General features: G+C 35.3%; 1 protein-coding gene across 1 annotated transcript in view; it reads left to right on the forward strand.

Annotated features, from left to right (window-relative positions):
• Positions 1–3,462: 3,462 nt before the first annotated feature.
• The window catches only part of LOC116863144 (collagen alpha-1(XXIV) chain-like), a gene marked incomplete at both ends in the record, with an annotated part of 33,924 nt that continues 14,258 nt past the window's right edge, over positions 3,463–23,128 (forward strand). Inside the window, 8 exons of the mRNA XM_032850636.1 lie at positions 3,463–3,570; positions 5,168–5,275; positions 5,370–5,423; positions 5,977–6,039; positions 9,946–9,999; positions 14,234–14,269; positions 22,738–22,773; positions 22,877–22,903. Coding sequence (XP_032706527.1) covers positions 3,463–3,570; positions 5,168–5,275; positions 5,370–5,423; positions 5,977–6,039; positions 9,946–9,999; positions 14,234–14,269; positions 22,738–22,773; positions 22,877–22,903 — 486 coding nt within the window. The remainder of the gene's footprint in view (positions 3,571–5,167; positions 5,276–5,369; positions 5,424–5,976; positions 6,040–9,945; positions 10,000–14,233; positions 14,270–22,737; positions 22,774–22,876; positions 22,904–23,128) is intronic.

Here is a 23,128-nt window from a genome sequence, read left to right on the forward strand (position 1 = left end):
TCCCTTCTCCTAACTCCCCATGTCCTCCATGCTATTTGTTATGCTCCACAAATAAGTGAAACCATATGATAATTGACTGTCTCTGCTTGACTTATTTCACTCAGCATAATCTCTTCCAGTCCCGTCCATGTTGCTACAAAAGTTGGGTATTCATCCTTTCTGAAGGAGGCATAATACTCCATAGTGTATATGGACCACATCTTCCTTATCCATTCGTCCGTTGAAGGGCATCTTGGTTCTTTCCACAGTTTGGCAACTGTGGCCATTGCTGCTATAAACATTGGGGTACAGATGGCCCTTCTTTTCACTCCATCTGTATCTTTGGGGTAAATACCCAGTAGTGCAATTGCAGGGTCATAGGGAAGTTCTATTTTTAATTTCTTGAGGAATCTCCACACTGTTCTCCAAAGAGGCTGCACCAACTTGCATTCCTCTTAACTGACTGAGCCATCTAGGTGCCCCAACAATATCTTTATCTTGTGATCTTGTTCTAATCTACTTTCTCAGTAATGCCTTTTTGATTAACACCAAAGAAAATTTCCCCTATTCAGGACCCCTCTAGTATTTGCTTTGTATCTCTCTTCTCATCTGGAAATCTTTAAAATATTTGTTTTTATTATAACTATTTATCTATTACATTTTATAATTTTTAACTTAATTTTAAGCTTCTTGAAAACAAAAACCTTATTTATTTTTGTATTGCTCATAGGGCTTCCCATGACCTTGATTTCACATAATAATATTCTATATCATAATCAGATATTTGCTGAATGTCTAGAAGAATGATTGCACAACCCAGTTTAGTATCCCAGGAATCAACTCAAAAAGTAGCAGTCATCTCCTAAAATAGGGGTCGACAAATATTTTCTGTAAATATTGTATTTTGGGCTTTTCAGGGCAGTAGGCAAAATTAAGGTACTATTTAAGAACTTATATAATGAGAAAGAATAGATTTTCACAAAATTTTTCTTTATGAAATTGAAAATATAATAATTTAGTAAAATTTTTTGAAATATAAGTCTACTTATGAGAAAAAATAGAATTTTTTGTGGGAGGAGAGATAACATTTAGCTTATTACAGTTCCCTATCATCAAAATTTTCTTTTTATTTGTTAATGGTGACCTATAATGAGATTTTGCATGTTTTCCAAATTTTATCTTTGAAAATTCTTTTCACACATATAAGTGCCGCCAAATTCATGAACATATGATTTTAATTGTGCATATTTGTTGCTTGGAAGGAATTTGTAAAACTCTGTTAGATTCTTCTCTTGATTATTTGCCTTCTAGCATGTCATTACATTGTATATTAGCGTTTCCAGTTGAACTGTTAGGTGGGAACTCCTCAGCTGCACAGTTAAATGGATTTTGAGGTACAGAAATGTCTTGCCTCTCGTGCTAAAAAATGCTACGGAAAGGAGTTGAGCTCAGAAAATCTACCCACTGCAAATTTGTGTGGGAAATGAAGATCTGACTTATTGTTTTAATTTTTGACATCACAGGAAATGTATAAAATTGCATGATGTTCTTGTGATTCAAACATTAGTTGTCCTCAAAATGGCTCTGGCATATGGGTGCCTGGCTGGCTCAGTTGGTAAAGCATGTGACTATTGATCTTGGGGTTGTAAGTTCAAGCCCCGTGTTGGGTATAGAGGTTACTTAAAAAAAAAAAAAAAAAAAAAAAAGGAAAGAAAAGAAAAAGAAATGACTTGGGTCACCTGGGTGACTCCAGTCAGTTAAGCGTCCAACTCTTGATTTTGGCTTAAGCCATGATCTCAGGGTTGTAAGACCAAGCTCTGTGTTGGGCTCTGTGCTGAACATGGAACATGCTTAAGATTTTCACTCTCCCTCTGCCTCTGCCTCTGCCTCTGCCTCTGCCCTCACCCTTAAAAAAAAGGAAGGAAAAAGAAAAAGAAACAACTACCAAAGTATATGCTTCACTTATAGGCATTGCAGCAAAATCTAATTCCTAAACCCTTTCGTCATTCAATAATAGAGGTTGAGGGTGGGTCTTCCCATTCAAAAACATTTCAATCTCATTCTCAGAATATCTCAATAAAACTTTATCCCTGCCGAGCCATCAGATTGCTGTGTGATAGAGAAAATTAGGATATTCAGTTTCTATTTTCACAAAAAATCTCACAAAATGGATGAAGGTTGCCAGAGTCAGTGGAATTCACTATTGGCACTACTGGTTCAATAACACACGCTAGGTGAGTATTTTCCTCAGTGGACCTGATGGTGGATAATACGGTGAACATCCATAGCTTTAAATACACTACATTCTCACAACTTTTGTAAATTTGTTCAATAAATATTTTCCCAATGCATTGCTATTAGTTTTTATCACATTTTAGCAGATTCCACTTGAGGTTGTACTGATTCAGTGTTTTAAATTCTTTGAAAATATTCTCACCTATAGTCAGTCTGCAGACTGTTCACGTAGGTTAGCTCTTCAGTCACTTCAACACAGCGTTGGCTCCCAAACCAACAACTGAGTAGTATTGGTAACATCTGTTAATTCATCAAGAGGCAAGGAAAACCACTGAAAAGCATTTGCCTTGTTTTTTAATGGGCTATTGAAGCTGCTCCGATGTCTTTACCATTTCAGGCCGTTGTTCTTGCCAAAAGGTAATAATCTGAAGCAAGTTTACTTTGAGGACATGATGTAAGTCATATCAGTAAGTGATTTTCCATGCTGGGCTAACAAGTGAACCGCTCAGAAACCTTTTTTTTTTTTTTTAAATTTCTTAATCTTTTTTTAAATTGAAACATATATAAGGGACATAAAATATTAGTTTCAGATATACAGCATAATGAATCGATAGATGTGCGTATTGAGAAGTGATCACCACAGTAGGTCTAGTTAATAGCCATAGAATATTTTTCTTAAGGAAACATTAATCAGTTATTAGAGTTGTCATGCGTATCCAGAATATAATACAGAAAGTGAGAACACAACACACATACTTTGCACCTAGGCTATTTAAGTCAGAAGGTGCTGACAGACTATACTGCCTCAGTATTTTCATTTTAAATACCTCAGACCATTACATTAACTATAATTAGAGACTTTAGGTGAGTCAAAACATTACTTAAGTATTTCACTTATTTAGGGGCGCCTGGGTGGCTCAGTGGGTTAAAGCCTCTGCTTTCAGCTCAGGTCGTGATCCCAGCGTCCTGGGATCAAGCCCCACATTGGGCTCTCTGCTCAGCGGGGAACCTGCTTCCCCCCTCTCTCTCTCTGTCTACCTATGATCTCTCTCTGTCAAATAAATAAATAAAAAATCTTTAAAAAAAAAAAAAAAGTATTTCACTTATTTGGGAAAGAAGCCCAGGATAGGTCTCAAACCCAGGCAGTGTGGCAACAGCAGCCTTTCGGAACACCATCCCCTCCTACATATACTGAGCCTCTGGATGAATTCTTAGCAAATGTCCCAATTTTCATTTCTTATTTCTTAGGGCATGAGAGGCAGCCCGGGAAGAACAGGACTGGTTGGGTCTCCAGGTCCTCGAGGAGCCAAGGGGTCATCAGGCCTCCCAGGAAGCCCAGGGGTCCCAGGCCCAAAGGTACTATAACATTTTCTTCTGATAGATGAGCAGCACCATTGACAAACATCTTGTCCCTGAGTTCATTGGCTAGGTCACAGGATGGTAAGGTTAATGGTTTTTAATAAATTTGATCAATAGTAAAAAGACATTAGGAAAAAAAGGAAAGTGTGTGGCCTGGACATTCTCCTCTCCTGTGATAACCATGGTACATATAATTGCCAGAACAACTCATTAATTCAGTATTGGCAATGCTTTAAAAGGTGCTCTTTGACTCATTCTGTTTCTTCTTTCCTGTCATCCTCTGTCTCCTCCTAAAAAGAGAAATCTTATTACTTCCAGATACATACTTTCTTAGAAATACTTCCCATTCCTCTGAATCTGAATCTACCCAACAGTTCATAAATCTGATAGGAGTAGAGCTTATTTCTTAGAGTCAAAGTGATCATCATTAAATCTTGCATTAGCAGTCATTGAATGGAGTATTGTGCATTCAATAAGGCTTTCTAATCAAAACCTGATTTAGAGCTATCTCAATGCAGAATTGACCCCTACAACCAAGAGATGACTCCAGTGTCTAAAGCAATTTTATAAAAGCCAGGGATTAAGATGTTGGCACCCTCATCATTATCACCTCTTTATTTGATTTTCATAGTTTCAGTTCTAAAGAATGTTCAGGTATTCTGACCCATATGGGTAAACTGGAAATGACTCATCCCTTTCCACTAAAATTCAATGTAGCTGAACCAGTGCTAAAACCAGAAAGTGAAATAAAATTCCTATCTCTTAAGTATGACCTGACAATAAGAAGGATCCATATTTGTCAAGTCTCAAAGCTGTGTCTTTGTTTCCAGACAGTGAAGGATAATTTGCTAATCTTAAAGAATCTTTGATCAAAATCTACCAACCTTCATTTTTTATTAACCTAACTCTAAACTCCTCCTGATTATTATTTTTAGACATGGTGTGAAAGATATTGCAACTTTCATTTCAAAAATAAAATAAAAATGAATTTAGAAAACCCTTAACTTTTACAAATAAAACAGTAGTGCTTAAGTATATCTTTAAAGTGACATTTTAGGAGATGATAGGAATATGTATGAAAGGGAATCCTGGGAAACAAGTACTAGAAATTTCTTAATGATAGGATTGAAAAGGTAACCATGGTAAAAGCCAAGGCTCACACACTTCAGGAGACCCTGCTCTGTTTCTGGTATCAGCTGAATCATCTCTGTATGGTGAGGAAAACACAACAAAATAATACTGATTCAAATAAAATACAAATTCCATAATATATAAACACCCCACCCACACACGCACCACCTCTCACTATTCTCTCTTTAGCCCCACTATCCTTCCCCTTTCCCTATTTTTTCCACACTTATGGCCACAGTCCCTGAAATTTTCTTTCCCCACTGTTACACTTCTTGCTTATTATAATCAATTACTTGTGTGAAAAATATTGGTAGGGAGAATGACCATGCAGAATTTGATTTCCCCAGTGCCTTGTACTTTTGCCTAAGGATGGACCTGTATTGGGGTTTCATTTAAAACACAGTTTGCTTATAGATTCTAAAGTCAAGATCACCTTTCTTTTTTTTTTTTTTTTTGTCCATAGGGTGAACAAGGGCTACCTGGTCAACCTGGAATTCAAGGTAAAAGAGGTCACCGAGGAGCACAAGGTGATCAAGGACCATGTGGAGAGCCTGGTCTGAAAGGGCAGCCTGTATGTGCCAACTCAGAAATTCACTAAGTATTATTATTTTATAGGCCAGGCCACCATTGCATAATAATGATTATCCTGTCCATTCACATTGCAGGGAGAACATGGTGTTCAAGGTTTGACAGGTTTCCAAGGATTCCCAGGCCCCAGAGTATGTTTACACATTTTCTGCTATTCATCAGAAAGATGTCAAAATACCAGTATTTAGTCTCTGACTTGAGTCTCTGACAACCTATTTCCTAATCTGCAAAATTTCTGTTCATAGAGTTATATATTTGAATTTTGAAATTAAATATTAATATAAAATTTTACATAGGTGTATATTTTCCTACCAATTTTAAGAATAACTCACCTCTGTCCCCTCACATTCCATTTTCCCAAGCATTTTAATTTGAAAATGCTCAAACATACAGCAAAGTTGAGAGAATGAGTAAAAACCCATATACCTCTTACCTAGGTTCCACCATAACTTTTTACTGGACTTGCTTTATCATGACTCTATCTATCCTTCTCTCCCTCTCTGAATTCATTTTGATGCACTTCAAAGTAACTTGCATAGTTCAGAACAATTCCTCCATAGTACTTCAGCATGTACATCATTTTTTTTAAGAACCAACTCAATAGATTATTATAAGATTATTTCACTTGTAAAATGTTCATATAGAACGAAAGATTTTGACTTTTTATTTTTATTCTATTTTTAGGGTCCTGAGGGAGATGCTGGCATTGTTGGAATATCAGGTCCTAAAGGTCCTATTGGACAGAGAGTAAGTATAAAGTCATTCTACTTGCCGGGAGATTGTGATTCTTTGCTTATTTTAGGAATTAGCATTAAGAATTCTAAAATTAATATACTCCAAATTAATAACTTAATAAAATGACTGTAAAGATAGAAACTCAGGGGCGCCTGGGTGGCTCAGTGGGTTAAAGCCTCTGCCTTCGGCTCAGGTTGTGATCCCAGGGTTCTGGGATCGAGCCCCACATCAGGCTCTCTGCTCAGCAGGGAGCCTGCTTCCCCCCTCTCTCTTTCTGCCTGCCTCTCTGCCTACTTGTGATCTGTCTGTCAAATAAATAAATAAAATCTTTAAAAAAAAAAAAAAAAAGAAACTCATTAGATCCCATGCAAATGTTCTCAGCCTTTTACAGTTCATATATTAATTTGAGCAAAAGACCCTAGAGACCACCCATCTTCCCTGTTCTTACTTTAGAAAATACATATCAGAATTAATGTTGATACTGGATAATGTATTTATTAACTCACATTAGGAGCAAAAACATAAAGCAGTTTCGTGTTATAAGCATTAATGCAACCAGAGACCAGAGACCACCCCCATGCACCACTTGGAGGAGGCTTGTCTAGAACCAGAACTCCTCACACCACATTTTGAAGAATATTTCCCAATAGCTATGTTTTCCCAGCTCAGGGGTAGCTATCCCTGGAGAGTGATGAGGAACTGCTTAAAGAGTTGAGAATGTTGGTGTCTGAAGAATTCCATTAGCTGTTTAGTACCTAGAATTGCAAAGTGTAGCAAATATAAGTAGGGATAGATAAGCCATCAGCAGTTACTGGTTTTTGGTTTTTTGTTTTGTTTTATTTTGCTTTTTGTTTTGTTTTTGCTTTCATTAACCAGTCTCCTAATTGATGAGATGATCTGTAAAACTGGAAAAAAAAAAAAAGTGATAAAATGTCGAACAGTGGTTTGACTGTAGCAGTTGCACCCCCTTGAGTAATAGCGACTATAGGGACAAAGGTGGAGACAGCAAAGAGAAGAAGGAAAGTGGTCCAGAAGCAGGAGAAAAGAATCTCGAAGAACTATACAGCTGAAAATCAGTGTCTTGTGCAAAATATTAAATGAACAGTCAAATTTTTTAAATACTACACTTCTTCTCCAACTCTTACAATAAATTATTTTCAGTAACACAAAGGTCAATGTTGCCCTGAGAAATGTTTGTTTAAAGACCCGCCTCAACATTTCTTCAGATGCAAATTTATTAGTTATTTTTATGATTCCTGAAGAACCGCGGAAAGTTGGTGCTTTTATATGAGGCCCAATTCTTGATTATCCACAGGTGAGTTATATGTGGAACGCCTCCTCTTTAATAAACGTCGCTTTTAAGTTCTTACATATATTAAGTTCCCTACTAATTAAATCCTTTCACTGTAGTTTTATTAAGCTTTCTCAATTAATTAGTCCTTTCTTGATATTTGGCTGCCTGCCTAACATCTGTCCTAAGCAGAATCTTACTAGGCACTGGGTTTCTGTAGGCCAGGGTCTGAGCCCTATCCTACTTTACAGCTCCAGAAATTTTATCAGTTCACCAATAATAAAGTTCTGGTAACTGCTCATGAATATTAATTTATAATTGCAGATATCTCTTGCTGAGTCATTATAAAGACAAGTGAAAAGTCATGATAGGTTAATAACTTAGCAAAAAAGCTATTATCTACCAGTGTTCAGTCTGTGTCCCTTCTCTCATTTAATCCTGATAAAAATCCTGTGAGAGATGCCATCATCCCCATTTTTCAGATGGGGAAACTAAGTCTCTGAAAGGTAATTTGCTCAAGGCCATACCTGGCTAGTAAGTAGAAGAGCCAAAATCTGAATTCACAGCTGACTGGCCAAATAATATGTTATAAGGTTGCCTGCTAATTGTTTAATTAGAATATAGAATGGATATTAAGTGGCCTAGTAACTAGTTCTTGCTCAACAATCAATAAATACTAGATGATTAAATAAATTAATTGAAGTAGGAAATCTGGATTAATTTTTCTTCATTTCAAAGATGTTTTTATGTAGTTAACTGGACCAACCGTTAAAATCATAACACCTCAGGCTCACCTGGGTGACTTAGTTGATTAAATGTCTGACTCTTGGTTTCAGCTTAGGTCATGTTGTTAGCATTGTGCGATGGAGCCCTGCCTCATGCTCCATGCTGGGCATGGAGCTGGCTTAAGATTATCCCTTGCCCTCCTCCTCTGCCCCTTCCCCACTACCTCTCTCTCCCTCTCTAAAAATATAAAATAAATAATAAATAAAATCAAAACACTTTGTATTTCAGACACATTTAGATAAGCATAACACTTTTTTTTGCTGTTTGGTCTACCATTTTCTAGAGTTCATATATACCTCTCCGTTCTTTTAACAAATCACTATTTTAGAGTCAGATCATGGTCCAGTTCATTAAATTAAAGCTTTGTTGACTTTTTTTTCAGTGATAAACCAATCTAGGGCTTAAATTTGATTAGTTTATGAATCAACTCTCTCTTTTTTTTTTTTATCGTGTTATGTTAGTCACCATACAGTACATCATTAGTTTTTGATGTAGTGTTCTATGTCTTGATTTGGTTGTAGATCTTTGAGATTTGGGGACCATATTTACAAATTACCACTTAAAGTCAGTCTTTGTATTTAAAAGTGATTCTAAGCTATCTGTGAATAGACTTTATAACATAATGATCTCAATTGCTAGTATTTTCTGTACCAGGGCAGGAGTTGGATAAAGAGAAAGCCTATTAGATACTTACATTTAAGAATTCAGGTTAAGCATGAGCCAGAAAGACTGAAATTTGCTGCAAATGGGAGTGGGAGTGGAGGTTGAGGGAAAATAAGTACAACAAGTATTTTGTATTCATAAAGAAATAGTAAGTCAGACAGAGAAAGGGAGATACAGCATGATCTTACTTGCATGTAGAATCTAAAAAATAAAACAAGCCAACAAAACAAAATTGAAGCAGATACATAGATATAAGGAAACAAATTATTGGTTCCTAGAGGAGGGGAGGGGTTGGGGGGCGGGCAAAATGGGTGAGGAGAATTAAGAGGTACAAACTTTCAATTATAAAATAAGTAAGTCCTGAGGATGTAATCTATACAATAGGAAGTGTAGTCAGTAATATTGTAATAGCATTGTATGCTGTCAGATAGTAACTAGACTTAATGTGGGGATCATTTTATAATATATAAAAATTTTGAGTCATTGTGATGTACACTGGAAACTAATAAGATATTGTAAGTGAGTTACACTTCAATTAAAAAAAAGATAGCTTCCATACATAGTTTGGGAAGAATTGACCAGACTGAGCTTATTCAAGGTTATCTTCATAATCAATAACAGCTTACAGTTTCAAAATCATTTTTCACATTTAAGTCTCAAAATGGCCCTATGATACAGACAATCATATTTAACAGATGGAGAAACTGAAGTTAGTCACATATGATGCTCTTTGTTTCTTTCCCATGCCTTCTCTCAATTCCATGCTGCAAGTCACTCAGACATCTCCTTCAACCTCCGTAAGGAAAGTTATTCAAAATTTTGTTCACCATTCTATGTAGTCTTTTTTATGTAAAGTACTTGCATTTTTTATGTAATAACCCACATGTAAAATGGCATCGTTAAAGTTAACACCACACAAAAATTGTATTGCTGATTTAGCAGTTTGTTAGAAATTACACAGATGTAACTCTTCTGATAGGAATCTGTAATAACATATAGAATTGTGTCACATACGGCAAGTCAAAAGTACTATGATTTCTTTTGATATTATTAGATTTTCTACTAAAAACTGGAATTATGTGGACATGGACTATTTTACTGTTACACAAGAAATTTTCTGGAATTTTTCTGCATTATACTGGCAGTGAGACTGACTTGATTTTCTTTTACCTCAACAGGGAAACACTGGCCCCTTTGGCAAAGAAGGTATAATAGGCCCAACAGGTAGAACTGTAAGTTTGTTACAATATAGGTCTTCCTTTTCTTTTTCATATTCTTGTTTTTCCCTCTTTAATCCTATTTCTAGAGCAATCCAAAAAGGATTACTCTGGGTATTTGAGAAGCCAAGGGCAAAAATAGATGTACATTTTCATCTAGAAGGTGATTCCTAAGAGCTTAGAGACCATATGTGTACTGAAGAAGGCGTATATAGTGAGATAAACACTAAAACTGGAGTTGAGAAAGGAAAGTAGACCTGGAGCAGGGGAGAAGGGGCTAAGCACCATTAGTATAGATGTGATCACTAAAGCAATAAAAAGAATCCGTTTTCTGAAGGAGAAAGTGTAACAAAAAAAGTGCAGACAGCCAAGATCCGAATCTTTGGAAGTGCCCACTCACTATAAAGAAAAGAGATAGTTTGTGGGAATACCAGGAAAAACAGAAAAGCACAAGGTTCAGCTAAATGAGTTTCAAGTAAGGAGTGGTTAACAATGATCTTTAAGAAAATAAATTATAGTAGAAGATAAAGTATAAACTGCAATAAGGAAGGAAGTAAATATAAATATTTAATAACTTTTCTCAAATTCCTATACAGACTTTTAAAGTAGGAATTATCATTTCTATTTAAGACATGGGGAAACAGATTAGGTTCACAAAGGTTCACCTAGTTAATTCAAGGTGGTACAGCTAGTGAATTACATAGGTGATGTTTCTTCAGCTCTTTCTGCCCCCATCCAAACTGTGTCTGGAGAGGACACTGAGACAGTTAGTAGAGGCCAGTGCCTTTAGAAATCTGAATATGAAATAAAACAGAAAAATAAGACAATGGTTGGCAGAGTGGTCAGGGGAGAGTTTTACAATACTAATAGTAGTGTAAACATACAAGAGAAAGAACCCAGTAGGTAGGGACAAATTGAGATTTGGAGAGGAAAAAGGTATTCCCTACAGGGAATCAATATTTTGAATCCTTTGAAAGCATTATTATGGAGAGACACAGAGTCTTAATATATAAAATGGAATGCTTTAGGTATAAACAATATTCTCTTTCATAAATTAGGAAAGAATTTCCCACCAAAGCTGTTGAATTTTTGATTTTACAAATGAAAAGTGTAACAACATTTCTCTAGATTTTCAGCATTTACCACTCAGAGCTATATAGTCTAAGTGGGAGATTGTAAGTGGGAGAATTCTCTGATTTTGGTGGGTGGTTCTTCAGCAAGCTAAGAAACACATACTTGTGATTACTGAATAATTGTTCTCCTCTGTCAAAAAATGTGAAATATTAATTAGTCAAGGGAACTATAATAAAGAAATGGCTCAATTAAAATAACTTTTATGTATAGCTAGTTCTTAAAGATCCTTATGATATTCACCATGCCCATCAAATATTTTCCATGTTCCATTTTTTCCATTCTAAAAAGAGTCTTCTAAGAAAAGTCTACTATGAAAGAATAAGCACTTGAGAATGGCAGATACTTTGTGAGAGAAAAAAAATAGTGGTGGGGGATGAAAGATATGCTTTTCCAAATAAGGAAACATTACTTTTAAGTCATTGTAAATGAGACTATATGGTAGCACAAAGGAATAAACAAATAGATGAGTGTAAATAGGCTAGAGCCCAGAATTAGATCTCAGAATATATAGGAATTTAATCGTAACAAAAATGTTATATCAGGATGATTGTGGCTCTTAAGTTAATAGGAACCCTGAATCAAACTGGTTTTAATAAGGAAATTTATATCACATTAAGGGAAGCCCAGAGGTAGGAAGGGCTTCAGATTTGGTTAATTTAGTGACTCAATCATGTTATCCAAGACCAGGTTCTTTCCATGTCTCTACTCTGTCATCCAGAGTGTTAGCTTCATAATGAAGCTTCTATAACTGTAATTTCTCAGCAATTAAATCCAGATACAATTATCCAAAGTGAAAACTGATCTACAGCCCTATCTTGAGAAAAAAATAAAGCTTTATTCCAGAAGTCTCCCATTGCATTTTTCCTCATGTCCATTGATCAGCCACATGCCCATTCTTATACCACTGACAGTGGAGATGGAATTATTTTTAGTCCCACTGTTGCTGTAAGAAATTGGAACCATATTTCACCCAACTTTTTTTTTTAACTTTTTTTTAAGACTTTAAATTATTAAAAAACTTAGAAAGCTAAAGTGTAGCTTTAAGGTTGAGAAGACCTTTTATATAAGAAAGGAAATCCTAAAACTATATAATAGAACAGAATATGTGTTCATTTCAAATTTTTTTAATTTTGAATGGGAAAAGATTCCATAAACAAAATTAATATAAGTTGGGGGAAAGCAATTGCAAAAATATATAAAGACTTTATGTGTAAAGAGCTCTTACAATTTGGTATGAAAAAGATAGAAAACTCAATAGAAAATTGAAGAACAAATCCAATAATTTTTTGGAAAGATGCTCTCCTTACTTAGAAATGCAAATTAAAGTAATAACAAGATATTACATCTAACCTCTCAGAAGGGGATTAGGGAGAACAGTAGTAGTAGAAATGTGAATTATAGCCTTCATGGAAAAAGATATTTGTTAAAATATAAGTGCATATACCTTTTGACCAATCAGTTCCACTTAGAGAAATTTGTGCAATAGAAATTAAGCACTCAGTGTACACTAAGGAAAGTTTACAAAAATTTTTTTCACAGTACTGGATGTAGTGGCAAAACATGAAATCCCATGTTCATTTGTAGAAGAATGGTTGTGTAAATCGTGGCCTAGCCATTTCATAGAATACTATGCAATTATTGAAAACAACCGGTTATATCTAGTTTAGCTGCCTTGTGGCTGTTCATGATGTATTGTTAAGTGTGAAAAATCTGATGCATAGAAGAGTATATATCAGTTTTATAAAATATAACCAGTCACCCCATACATACATAAATATATTTATCAATATTTGCTTAGGAAAAAAGGTATGAAAAAACGTACATACCAAATTGTTAATACCGGGCTGGAGGTAGACTAGGGCATTAAAAGCAAGTTCTATAAAGGTATCTTAACAATTCGTTTCTGAAAGTTAATATCCCAGTTTAAAAGGAGTTTAGAACAATCAGGAAACAAATAAGAACTGATCAATGGTGAAATAATGAGATCATAATTTTAGCCTGCAAGATTAACAAAGAATGATAGTACATGGTGTGTGTCAGAAGTCATAAACCCCCATATTGTGCAGGCATGCATGCATACTCAAATAAACTTTCTTTAGGACAATTTTTATAGACTACAAGGATATTTGTTGCAGTGTTAGCATGACCAAAATTAGAAATAATCTAATAGGAAATTCAATAAAAATATTATTGTTTATTAAGCACTAAATAAACATTATAATTGTATGGAAGAATGTGGATTGATGTGGAAAACACTTATAACATATTGTGAAAGTGTAAATTCAGGTCTCTGAAAAGACAAATAGTACTATCTCGTTTTTAAAATAAAAAATACATATATAATTTCCACAAGGATGAAAACAAAAATACTAACAGATTTTTTGAACAATAGGTCCATCTAATAATAGACTATACTTTCTCTTCAAGTGTACATGGAAAAATCACTGAAATAGACCATATTTTGAATCATAAAAAATTGTTTACTAAACCTAAAAGAACTGAAGTCACACAAGGTATGTTCTCTGGCCATAATGGAATTAAAGTAAAAACTGGTAAACTGGAGAGATAATAAGAAAATCTCCAAACACTTGCATTTTTAACCATGTACTTCTTAATAATCCATGGATCAAAGAGGAAATCTCAGGGAAAGTTAGAAAATAATTAAAACTGAATGTTCTTGTATACAACATACCAAAGTTTGTGGGATGTAGCTCAGAAGGAGGAATAGAGAAAATGAAAGAAAAGGAGGACATCACCCTAGAAACAAGGTTTTCAAAGGCTGAGGTAAACAAATATTAGAAGAATTTAAGCTGGTAAATTCCCTTCTAGATAGCTCTGTATCTGATTATCAGATCTGCTGTTTCGGCTTCACTGAGTGCTTGTTGCCCCTGTCTAACTTTGTGCATAAGGTGATAAATCAATACCTTGTTTTTGTTTGTGTTTTGCTTTGCTTACCTTAGGGAAAGGAAACTAGAATTTATATAAATTTGCTAAAGAAGGCTTGCTAGATAGAAAAAATAAAAACAGAGGTTACCGTGTTTCTGTATATAGCCTCAACTACATTTGGTAAGTAACTGTCAGTAGCACTAAAACAACATTTTTTGTTTTCTTGTAGGGACCCACAGGTGAAAAAGGCATTAGAGGTGAAACTGTAAGTTTAAATTTCTGGTTATGTTATCACTTGTCACTAGGCTACCTAGGTTCCATAAAAGCAAGGACCTTGTTTGGGGTTTTTTCATGATTATGTCTCTAATACTTGTGGAATAAAAATAAAATCAGAATTTTCAGGAAGTAGAACTAATCTAAGTGGTACATTGTCGTGGGACCCGAGTACCCCCCCACAAAACATGTTTAAGAGCCTGCCAATCAAATTCTTCCCAGGCCCTGTGTGAAATGGCATATTTGCCTTGTCGAGCATCAGGCATTTGCTTTGTGAGCCTTCTACAACAGTCCTGGAGTGAGAGCACCACCAAGTTGCCTTGGCGGGGGGGGTGCGGGGTTATACCCACTATGTCCAGTCAGTGCCCAAGAGGTGCCAAGCAGAAGCAAATCGTTAGCTTTGCAGCCAATTGGAAACAATTGTGGGAGGGTGGACAAAAGGTACATAGCACGTTCTGGCTCTATATGGCTTATGCTGGCACTATTTCCTACTTTTCTGGGATGCCATTTACCCCAGTTAAAGAAGATATTTTGTAAAGGGGACACTTTTCCAGCAGAGATTCTGCTGAACTTACTAAAGCTCCAGCTTAAACAGAGCGCAGGCATGAAGTGAAACCAAGTACAGAAGGCAAATAAGAATAAACTTGAAGGTCGCAGTAAAATCCTGCTTAATAAGTAATGAAATTATATTGACAGCTGATATTTTCTCTTTTCACCATAGGGTATTCTTGGGGCTCAGGATAAATAAGTTGCAGTTATGTTAATTAGCTGAAGAAGGGAAATTGAGTGATTTTAGATAGTCTAAGAATCCCAGAGGGATCAAAATAGATTTTATTTTAAGATTTTATTTTTAAGTTCTCTCTACACCCAACATGAGGCTTGAACTCCCAACCCCGTGATCAAGAGATGCATGCTCTACTGACTGAACCAGCCAGTGCCCACCCCAAAACAGATGTTTTTAATTTGCAGAAGCATGCCCTCATATTTTCTCCGGGGACTTACTCTAGCAGAAAGCAAGGATGACTGCACACAGTGAAGTCATATGCCCCAGGAGGAGTGGAAAGGGGAAAGGAAATTACTGGTGAATGAATTAGAAAACATTTGAGGGGTTGGGACATGATAGTTGTCTTTAAACATTTGAAAGGAAGAGGAAGAATCTGTATAATATGAGTGACTCTCCATGATATATTTTAAATTGTTTATTTGTTGAATTGAATTTTCCATTTCTGTGCTTAACTCCCTGAGAGACAGTGAGCTCCATAAGAGTGTGAAGTACATTTAATACTCCCTAATTTCCAGCCTGTCACACAACTTAGCACATAATTTATACAGAATAGATACCATTAACTAAATGGATGGAACATTAAGGCTGATTTCAACTCAATATAATAATAAGCCAATATAATAAGGAACCGCTTTATTTTTTTAAGGTTTATTTACTTATTTTAGAGAGGGGATAGAGAGCATAAACAGGAGGGGCAGTGGGAGAGGGAGAATCCCAAGTAGACTTCGTGCTGAGTGTGAAGCGTGGAGCTCCGTGCAGAGCTCTCTCTGAGCAGCGTTCCAAGCGGGGCTCAATCTCAGGACCCTGATATCACAACCTGAGCTGAAACAAAGAATCTGCCACTCAACCGATGGTGCCATCCAGGGTCCCCAATAATGGGACTATTTTAAAACGAGATTGTTTTGCAAGATAGTGAATGCCTGTCAGTAGAAGCCTAATGACTATCCTTCTGAGTTACTGAACTGGTAGTCCTCTACTGAGTAGGGAACTAGAATTTATACATCTAAAGCCCCTTGCAGCTCTAAGAGTTTATGATTCTAATAAAAGAAAAGTAAGTAGACATCCCATAAAAGAACAAAGAAAGGTACAGAACATAAAGAAGAGTTCTTTAAAGTAGAGGCGAGATCATGTCAAGTCTGATTCTTATTCTGAATCCATGTACACCTCTCATTCTTCATCACTGGCAGTGTTGTCCAGATCACCCTGATGTCTCCCCTGGTCTCCTGACTTCTTTGAGTTCCTTCCACTTTTCCCTACTATAGTTCCTTCTCTGTAGCAACTAGAGTGATACCATTAAATCATAAACCAGATTATATCACCCTCCTCTTGAAAACCTTTCTATGACTCCTTGCACTGAGAATAAAGTCTCAATTCCTTACTTTAGTCTACCATACCCTACAAGAATTAGCTCCAGTTTTCCTCTCCAGACTCATGATGTAATTCCTTTCCCCTTCCTACTGTGCACACTTCCTTTTTATTCTTTGAAACTGCCTTCATTTTACTTAGAAAATTCTTTCATCTGCTCTCCACATGGCTAGTTCTTATCTCATTCTTCAGGTCTATGCTCAAATACTATCTCGGAGAAGCCTTGCATCATCATTTAGTCTCATTATTCCTGGTCATTCTCTTTCACAATATCCTGTTTTGTTTTCTTTGTAGTAGTTAGCAGTATTAAAAATTATTTTTCTGTCTCCTCTGCTAGAATATAAACTACATGAGATCAGGGAACTTTGTCTAATACACTGGTTATCAGTATCCAGAAAAAAATCTACCATGTAATAGATAATATTTGAGAAAAGAATAACTAAATGAATACTATTCCATAAAATTAAAAGTCATGTTATGGCTGGTAAAGTAGCATTTACTGACTTAACATACTTATTAGTCTTTTGCTCTGTAGATTACCATAGTTCCCTTCATAAATAAAGTGCAAACTCCTAGTACACAAGATTGGGAGAGGAGCAGAGTGGTATTTAGTATAGGCAATAAAATTAGCTGTTGAAAAAAGGATTAACTGGCACATTAGAATTTACTGGTTTTATTGTTAATTAACTGGTACTAAATATCTTTTTATCACTTCTTTCTCTTTGATCCCACTATGGCTTAAGGAACTTTAAAAAAGTAATCTTTTAATTCCTAGAAATCATCTGCATTAACTTTATAGAATGTATAATTTAAACCATACTCTGCTTTCATCCTATGGAAAAGCTTAGTAACATTTCTGATATTCTCATTAGGATTTTTTTCAGTATTTTCTGCAGGTTTGTTTTCTTTAAGGGAATGGTTTAACTACCTACCTATAGACTTCTAGTTAATTATTATGTTTCCAAATATATCCTCAAGGGGGTCAACCTCAAATAATATGGGGCCTCCCATATGCCCAAAATGGGACATTTTTGGAATGAATTTTTATTAGCCAAGATCTATTATATTGAGACAAACATGATACGTCACTCTTCATAAAAAAAATCAGAAATATAAGAATATATCAAGCAGGCTTTATAAATCTTATTTTTTTTAAATCTTCCATGAAGCTGGCATAAGAATTTATAAAGCTATGCCATTTTATACTAAGACCAAATCATTATTCAATGCCTTTAAAAAAAAAAGTTACATCTCATTATATAGTATATGAAATATATATCTTTTAGGATAAATTTGGGTTTCCTGGCTCGGAAGATTTTATGTTCTACAGTTTAAGGTTATAAACTCTAGTATTGGTCCCAAATAGGTCCTCTCCACTGCTGAGAAAGTTGTTTCTGTATTGCCGGATATTAAAGAGTGACTTTTTCCTTTCTATTCTATATGTGTTCCATATCTGCCTGCCTTTGGTATATATATTCTAAACTGAGCCAGAGTTTTATGACATCCTGGGAAGGCTTCCTAGCATATAGCATGTAGAACTCTCTCCTCTTCCCCTGCTTCAAAACTATCATGTTAATGCAGATTAATCTTTAAAAGTTGTAAAAATTTCCTGGTTTCCATGAGACACCAAACACTTTCAGAACATGATTAATTTATGAAGTAAGTAATGCATAAAAAAAAAGATCACCAGAAATGATACAATTAGTAGAACAATAGAATTTTAACTCATAACAAAAATAATATCCTAGTGTCAATCATCTGAAAAGGGTTTTGACAAAATGTCACAACTTGAAACATATAGCTTAAAGCCACAGAAGTGGAAAAAATAGAGAATAATCTCAGCATTTAAATTTTTAGATTAGTTGTCTCATTTTTGTAGCATATTATTTAATGAAAATCAATAAAATGTTGAAGAATACAATTGATATTTTCTCACATAGTACCTCTAAGTTCATGTGTCTTCACAGTTCTTGATTAGCAGAATTATCTTATTTGCCTCCAGTTTGAAAGGGAGGAAGATGCCTTATAAGGAAAAGCTAAGTTATGGGAAAATATGTCTTAAATATTATCAAATTAAGAACTTAAAGTATATATGTATATGATTTTTAAAATCCATAGATAGCATAATTCATTCAAATAATTATCAAACTCTTTTAATTCAAGGACATACTTCCTTACATTCATACAAACTTCAAATTTAAAATTCCCAACTTGCATGCATGTGGCTACCTTCTTTCTTCAAATACAACATATGAAGGAAAAAAATTGATAAAATGTTTGAAAAATCACAATTTTAAAGTGAATCTTAGGGATATATCTTCACCAAACCTTCTTACAGTTGAGATATCTGAGATCCAAATGTGCAGCAAATCACTCAAGGACATGCAGCTAATGAGGTACAGAGAAAAGATCACAGCCCAGGTCTCCCAATTCCTGTAACTATTTCTATTAATTATAGTGCTTCTCAGAAAATAAGCTTTAGGAGCAACTTGGATAAGAAGATGGTATAGACAGATAGATGCCTCTCACCTACATTAAGAGTAGCTCAGCCATTTATTCGGCAGATTCCACATGAGTAGATTCTTAATTTTTAGTTATCCTCTGTGCCTTATTATTCACTGATTCCATTCTAAGCATATTACTTCTAATAAATCTTATTTAATATTACTAAATTCCCAATTAAACCCTCTAAATCAGTGGTTCTCAACGAGGAGACATCCCCTGCCCCCAAACCACACACATACCACAGGAGACATTTGGCAATATGTAGAGACATATTTAATTGTCACAACCGGGGAAAAGGGAGAGTTGCTAGTCGCATTTAGCGAGTAGAGACTGGGGATGCTGCTGAACATCCTATAATGCAAGGTTCTCAATTTATAAATGAGAATAAGGAAGCTCTGTATACCTAAGCCTGCCTATGAAGATTATGAAACTAAGTCAAGATTGCATTTACGTAACAGCGAAGTCTAACATATTCAAGTTCAAGGATGTGCACTTATCAGTATTTTTAAGGAATAAGAAAAAATATGTTACCTTTGGAGGATCAAATGTAAATTCTGGGATTAAATGGAAAGAGTGTCTATTTCCAATAGTAGTGCTTTGACTATGGCCAAATTATCACTAGAAGCATTCACATTAATTTTGTTTCCCTTTAGGAAAGTAACACAGACAATCATAGTTTTATTATAAACTGCTTCTATTATAAACTGCTTTAAATACCTTTTTCTATAATATCTAGAGAGAGTTACTCACTTTTTCTTATTGGTGAGCTAAAGGGATAGAAAAGAACTAATAAATGTTATATTGTTATAATATTTTGTTTTACTTGGCTAATTGCATCATTCTATGTAGTTGTTTTCTTAAAGTTGTTTTGCCCTGTCTTGTTTGGTTACAGGTATTTCATTTGATCACATTTATAATGACTGGACTTGTTTTGGATAACAAGCTGAAAAGAAATCAATAAAGTCAGCAGTAGAATTAGCTTCTTCCTTTTATGATAAATTCCTCTTTCGAAGTCAAAGATATATGTTTTGTCCTGAACCACCAGTGAGATTTTGCAAATATCAAAATATGCTAAGTGGGGTGAAATGTCAACTGTTTTTTTACAATGTTGCTCCAGAACGGAGACACTTACACAGCCAAATTCATTCTGAGCCTGTATATATTTAAAGGTTATCTCCAATATAACATTTCTGTAATTTATCATGCAGCTTATGAGGTACAAGTTTCATACATTCTTTATTGTAAATTGTAATCATAAGTCATGCAAACCAAGAAATGTCCAGCAGGCATGGTACTGGAGTACTCTATCATTTTTAAGTTACTGTTGTTTGCTCTAGTTGTCACAGGATATTTAGAATCAATAGCTCCAGCAATACTTAATATAAGTCAAGCAAAACATCAACTTTATTCAAATCTAAATAATTGTGTTTTGTCATCTGAAGATAAATTGTGTTTTGTCATCTTTTAACCATAATCTTAATTTGACTCAATGTCGTCTTACTATTCAGTTGATCATCAAATAAGTGAAATTCGGAGCATTCTTTTTTTAAGATTTTATTTATTTATTTGAGAGAGAGAGAGAGAGCACAAGCAGGAGGAGGGGCAGAGAGAGAAAGACAAGCAGACTCCCTGCTGAGCAGGGACCTGGATGGGGGGCTCAATCCTGGGACTCTGAGATCATGACCTGAGCCAAAGTCAGATGCTTAACTGACTGAGCCACCCAGGTATCCCTTGAGCAGACATTCTTTCTCTCTCTCTCTCTCTCTCTTTTTTTTTCACAAGCCACTTTATTTTTTTTTTATTAACATATAATGTATTATTGGTTTCAGGGGTATAGGTTTGTGATTCACCACTCTTACACAACTCACAGTACTCACCATAGTACATACCCTCCCCAATGTCCATCACCCAGTTATCCCCTCCCTCCTGCCCCCCTCCCCTTCAGCAACCCTCAGTTTGTTTCCTGAGATTAAGAGTCTCTTATGGTTTGGCTTCCTCTCTGGTTTCATCTTGTTTCATTTTTCCCTCCCTTCCCCTATGATCCTCTGTCTTGTTTCTCAAATTCCTCATATCAGTGAGATCATATGATAGTTGTCTTTCTCTGATTGACTTATTTTCTTAGCATAATACCCTCTCTTAATAGTGATTACTGTTGTTTCATTTTGAAAAATGTCAACATAACTTTTCACATTTTATTATATACATTTTAATTGTTCTAATTTCTAAATTAATACTAGTTAATTTTAATATTATGCATTCATTCAAAACAATTTTCACACACCTGCTACAAAGTAGTCACTATTCTTGTTCCAGAAAGTGCAAAGGTGACTAAGACACTCTTAAGGGTTCCTAAGGATTTTCCACCATGTTATGTACTAGGGAATGCAGAAGTGGTTTGTTGAGCAGGAGAGAGATGGCGGGGGAGGGGTGAGCAAGGTAGGTATAGAGTTTTAACTCTGGAAGAGGGATTAGAGTTAAACAGATGGAGAAGGTAAGGAAGAGCATTCCTGGTCAAGGAAATAGCACATGCAAGAGAAAGCTATGTGTGAATGAACTTTGAAGATTCAGAGATCCACAAGTAGTTGCTTATATATGGAGTGTAGGTGTGTTTGGGCGAATAAGCAGAGGTGAGGCCCAGATCTTGAAGAGGAGGCAGGGATGTACGTTGATTAAGAACATATTTTTTATCCAATTGACTTCAGTTTTATCCTAGCTCTGTCCTGTATTTGCTGATTGCCATTCTCTTAACTGAAATACAGCACACAACTTAGCATATAGTTCTCAGAAAGTGAGCACACGACTAAGCATGTAGTAAGTTCTCAGTAAATCGTAGCTATTACTGTTAGGAAGTTTATAATTTCTAGACAATAAAGAGCCATTGCATAGTATTAACTAAATAATGACCTAATGAGAGTTCCATTTTATAAATATAATTAAAACATAGTAGAGAGAATAAAGTCAGGACCTCAGATTAGGAGTACAAGCAACATGTGATGCCTTAGCTAGGGCTGCTACAACAAATTGCCATAGACTGGTGGCTTAAACAGCAAATATTATTTCTCTGAGTTCTAGAGGCTCTGAAGTCTAAGATCAAGATGTTGATAGGTTCGATGTCAAGTGAGGGTCTTCTTCCTGGTTTGCAGATAGCTGCCTTCTTGTTGTATCCTAATATGGTAAAGAGATAATTTCTCTAAGTCATTACCATTCATAAGGGCTCCACATGATCTGTTTACCTCCCAAAGACCCCACCTCCAAATGCCATCACATTGGAGATTGGGGCTTTAATATGTTAATGGGGATGACACAAACATTCAGTCTATAGCTCATGATTAACATTAAACTAAGTCACTGTGAAGATGGAGAAGTAGTATTTTGGAGAGATTTGGAGGTCAATTCAACAGTGTTGGGTAACCAAATTATAGGTGGATGTTGAAGGAAAAGGAGGTGTCTAAGAACACTAAAGTTTCATCTTTGCTGATAAGGTGGAGGCTAGGAATAACAAGAAAAACATACTTAGACAGTATTAACATTTTTAAATGTTGTATTTATAATTATTTGTTAAAACGAATAAATTCAGTTTCTAGTAATATCAATAAAACATGAAAGTAAATATCCAGCTTGTTCATGAATGTGTATGATAGTTGAGTACGAAGAGGGTATGACTTCAAAACAGTAAAACAACTTTGAATCTTATGACCTGCCTCACATGAAAGGCAATGATAGAGGTTGAATCTTAGTTGTCTTGTGTTTATATCAAACCAAAAGCATAAGATACTTGTATTGTGCTTTGTCTCCATTTCTTCTAGGGTCCCCAAGGGCCACGAGGTCAACCAGGACCTCCAGTGAGTGTATTTACATTTATATCTGTTTACTGTTGATGCTTATATGCCTTGCTTGGTTTAAGATCCCTACTGAAAAATCCTTTTTTAATTTGTCATGTTATAGGGTCCACCTGGAGCACCAGGCCCAAGGGTAAGTTTTCTTGGTTTTGTTTACTTTATCTTAGTATATTATATTAAAGCTTTTCAAAGCTTCTTCTAACTCCCTGTTAAAAAGTGTTTCTCCTCCCTACCTCTGGTCTTTTTGCTAATCTGATATAGAGTCTTCCCAGCCATAAAAACAAAATCTAAACCCCAGATTTGTTGTTTACAAAATAGGGATGGTCTCTTACTTTCTTGGGTGGATTTGAGTTTTATT

This window comes from Lontra canadensis, unplaced genomic scaffold (genome assembly GCF_010015895.1).
Source record: "Lontra canadensis isolate GAN:19392208 unplaced genomic scaffold, GSC_riverotter_1.0 scaffold606, whole genome shotgun sequence".
Lineage (NCBI taxonomy): Eukaryota > Metazoa > Chordata > Mammalia > Carnivora > Mustelidae > Lontra > Lontra canadensis.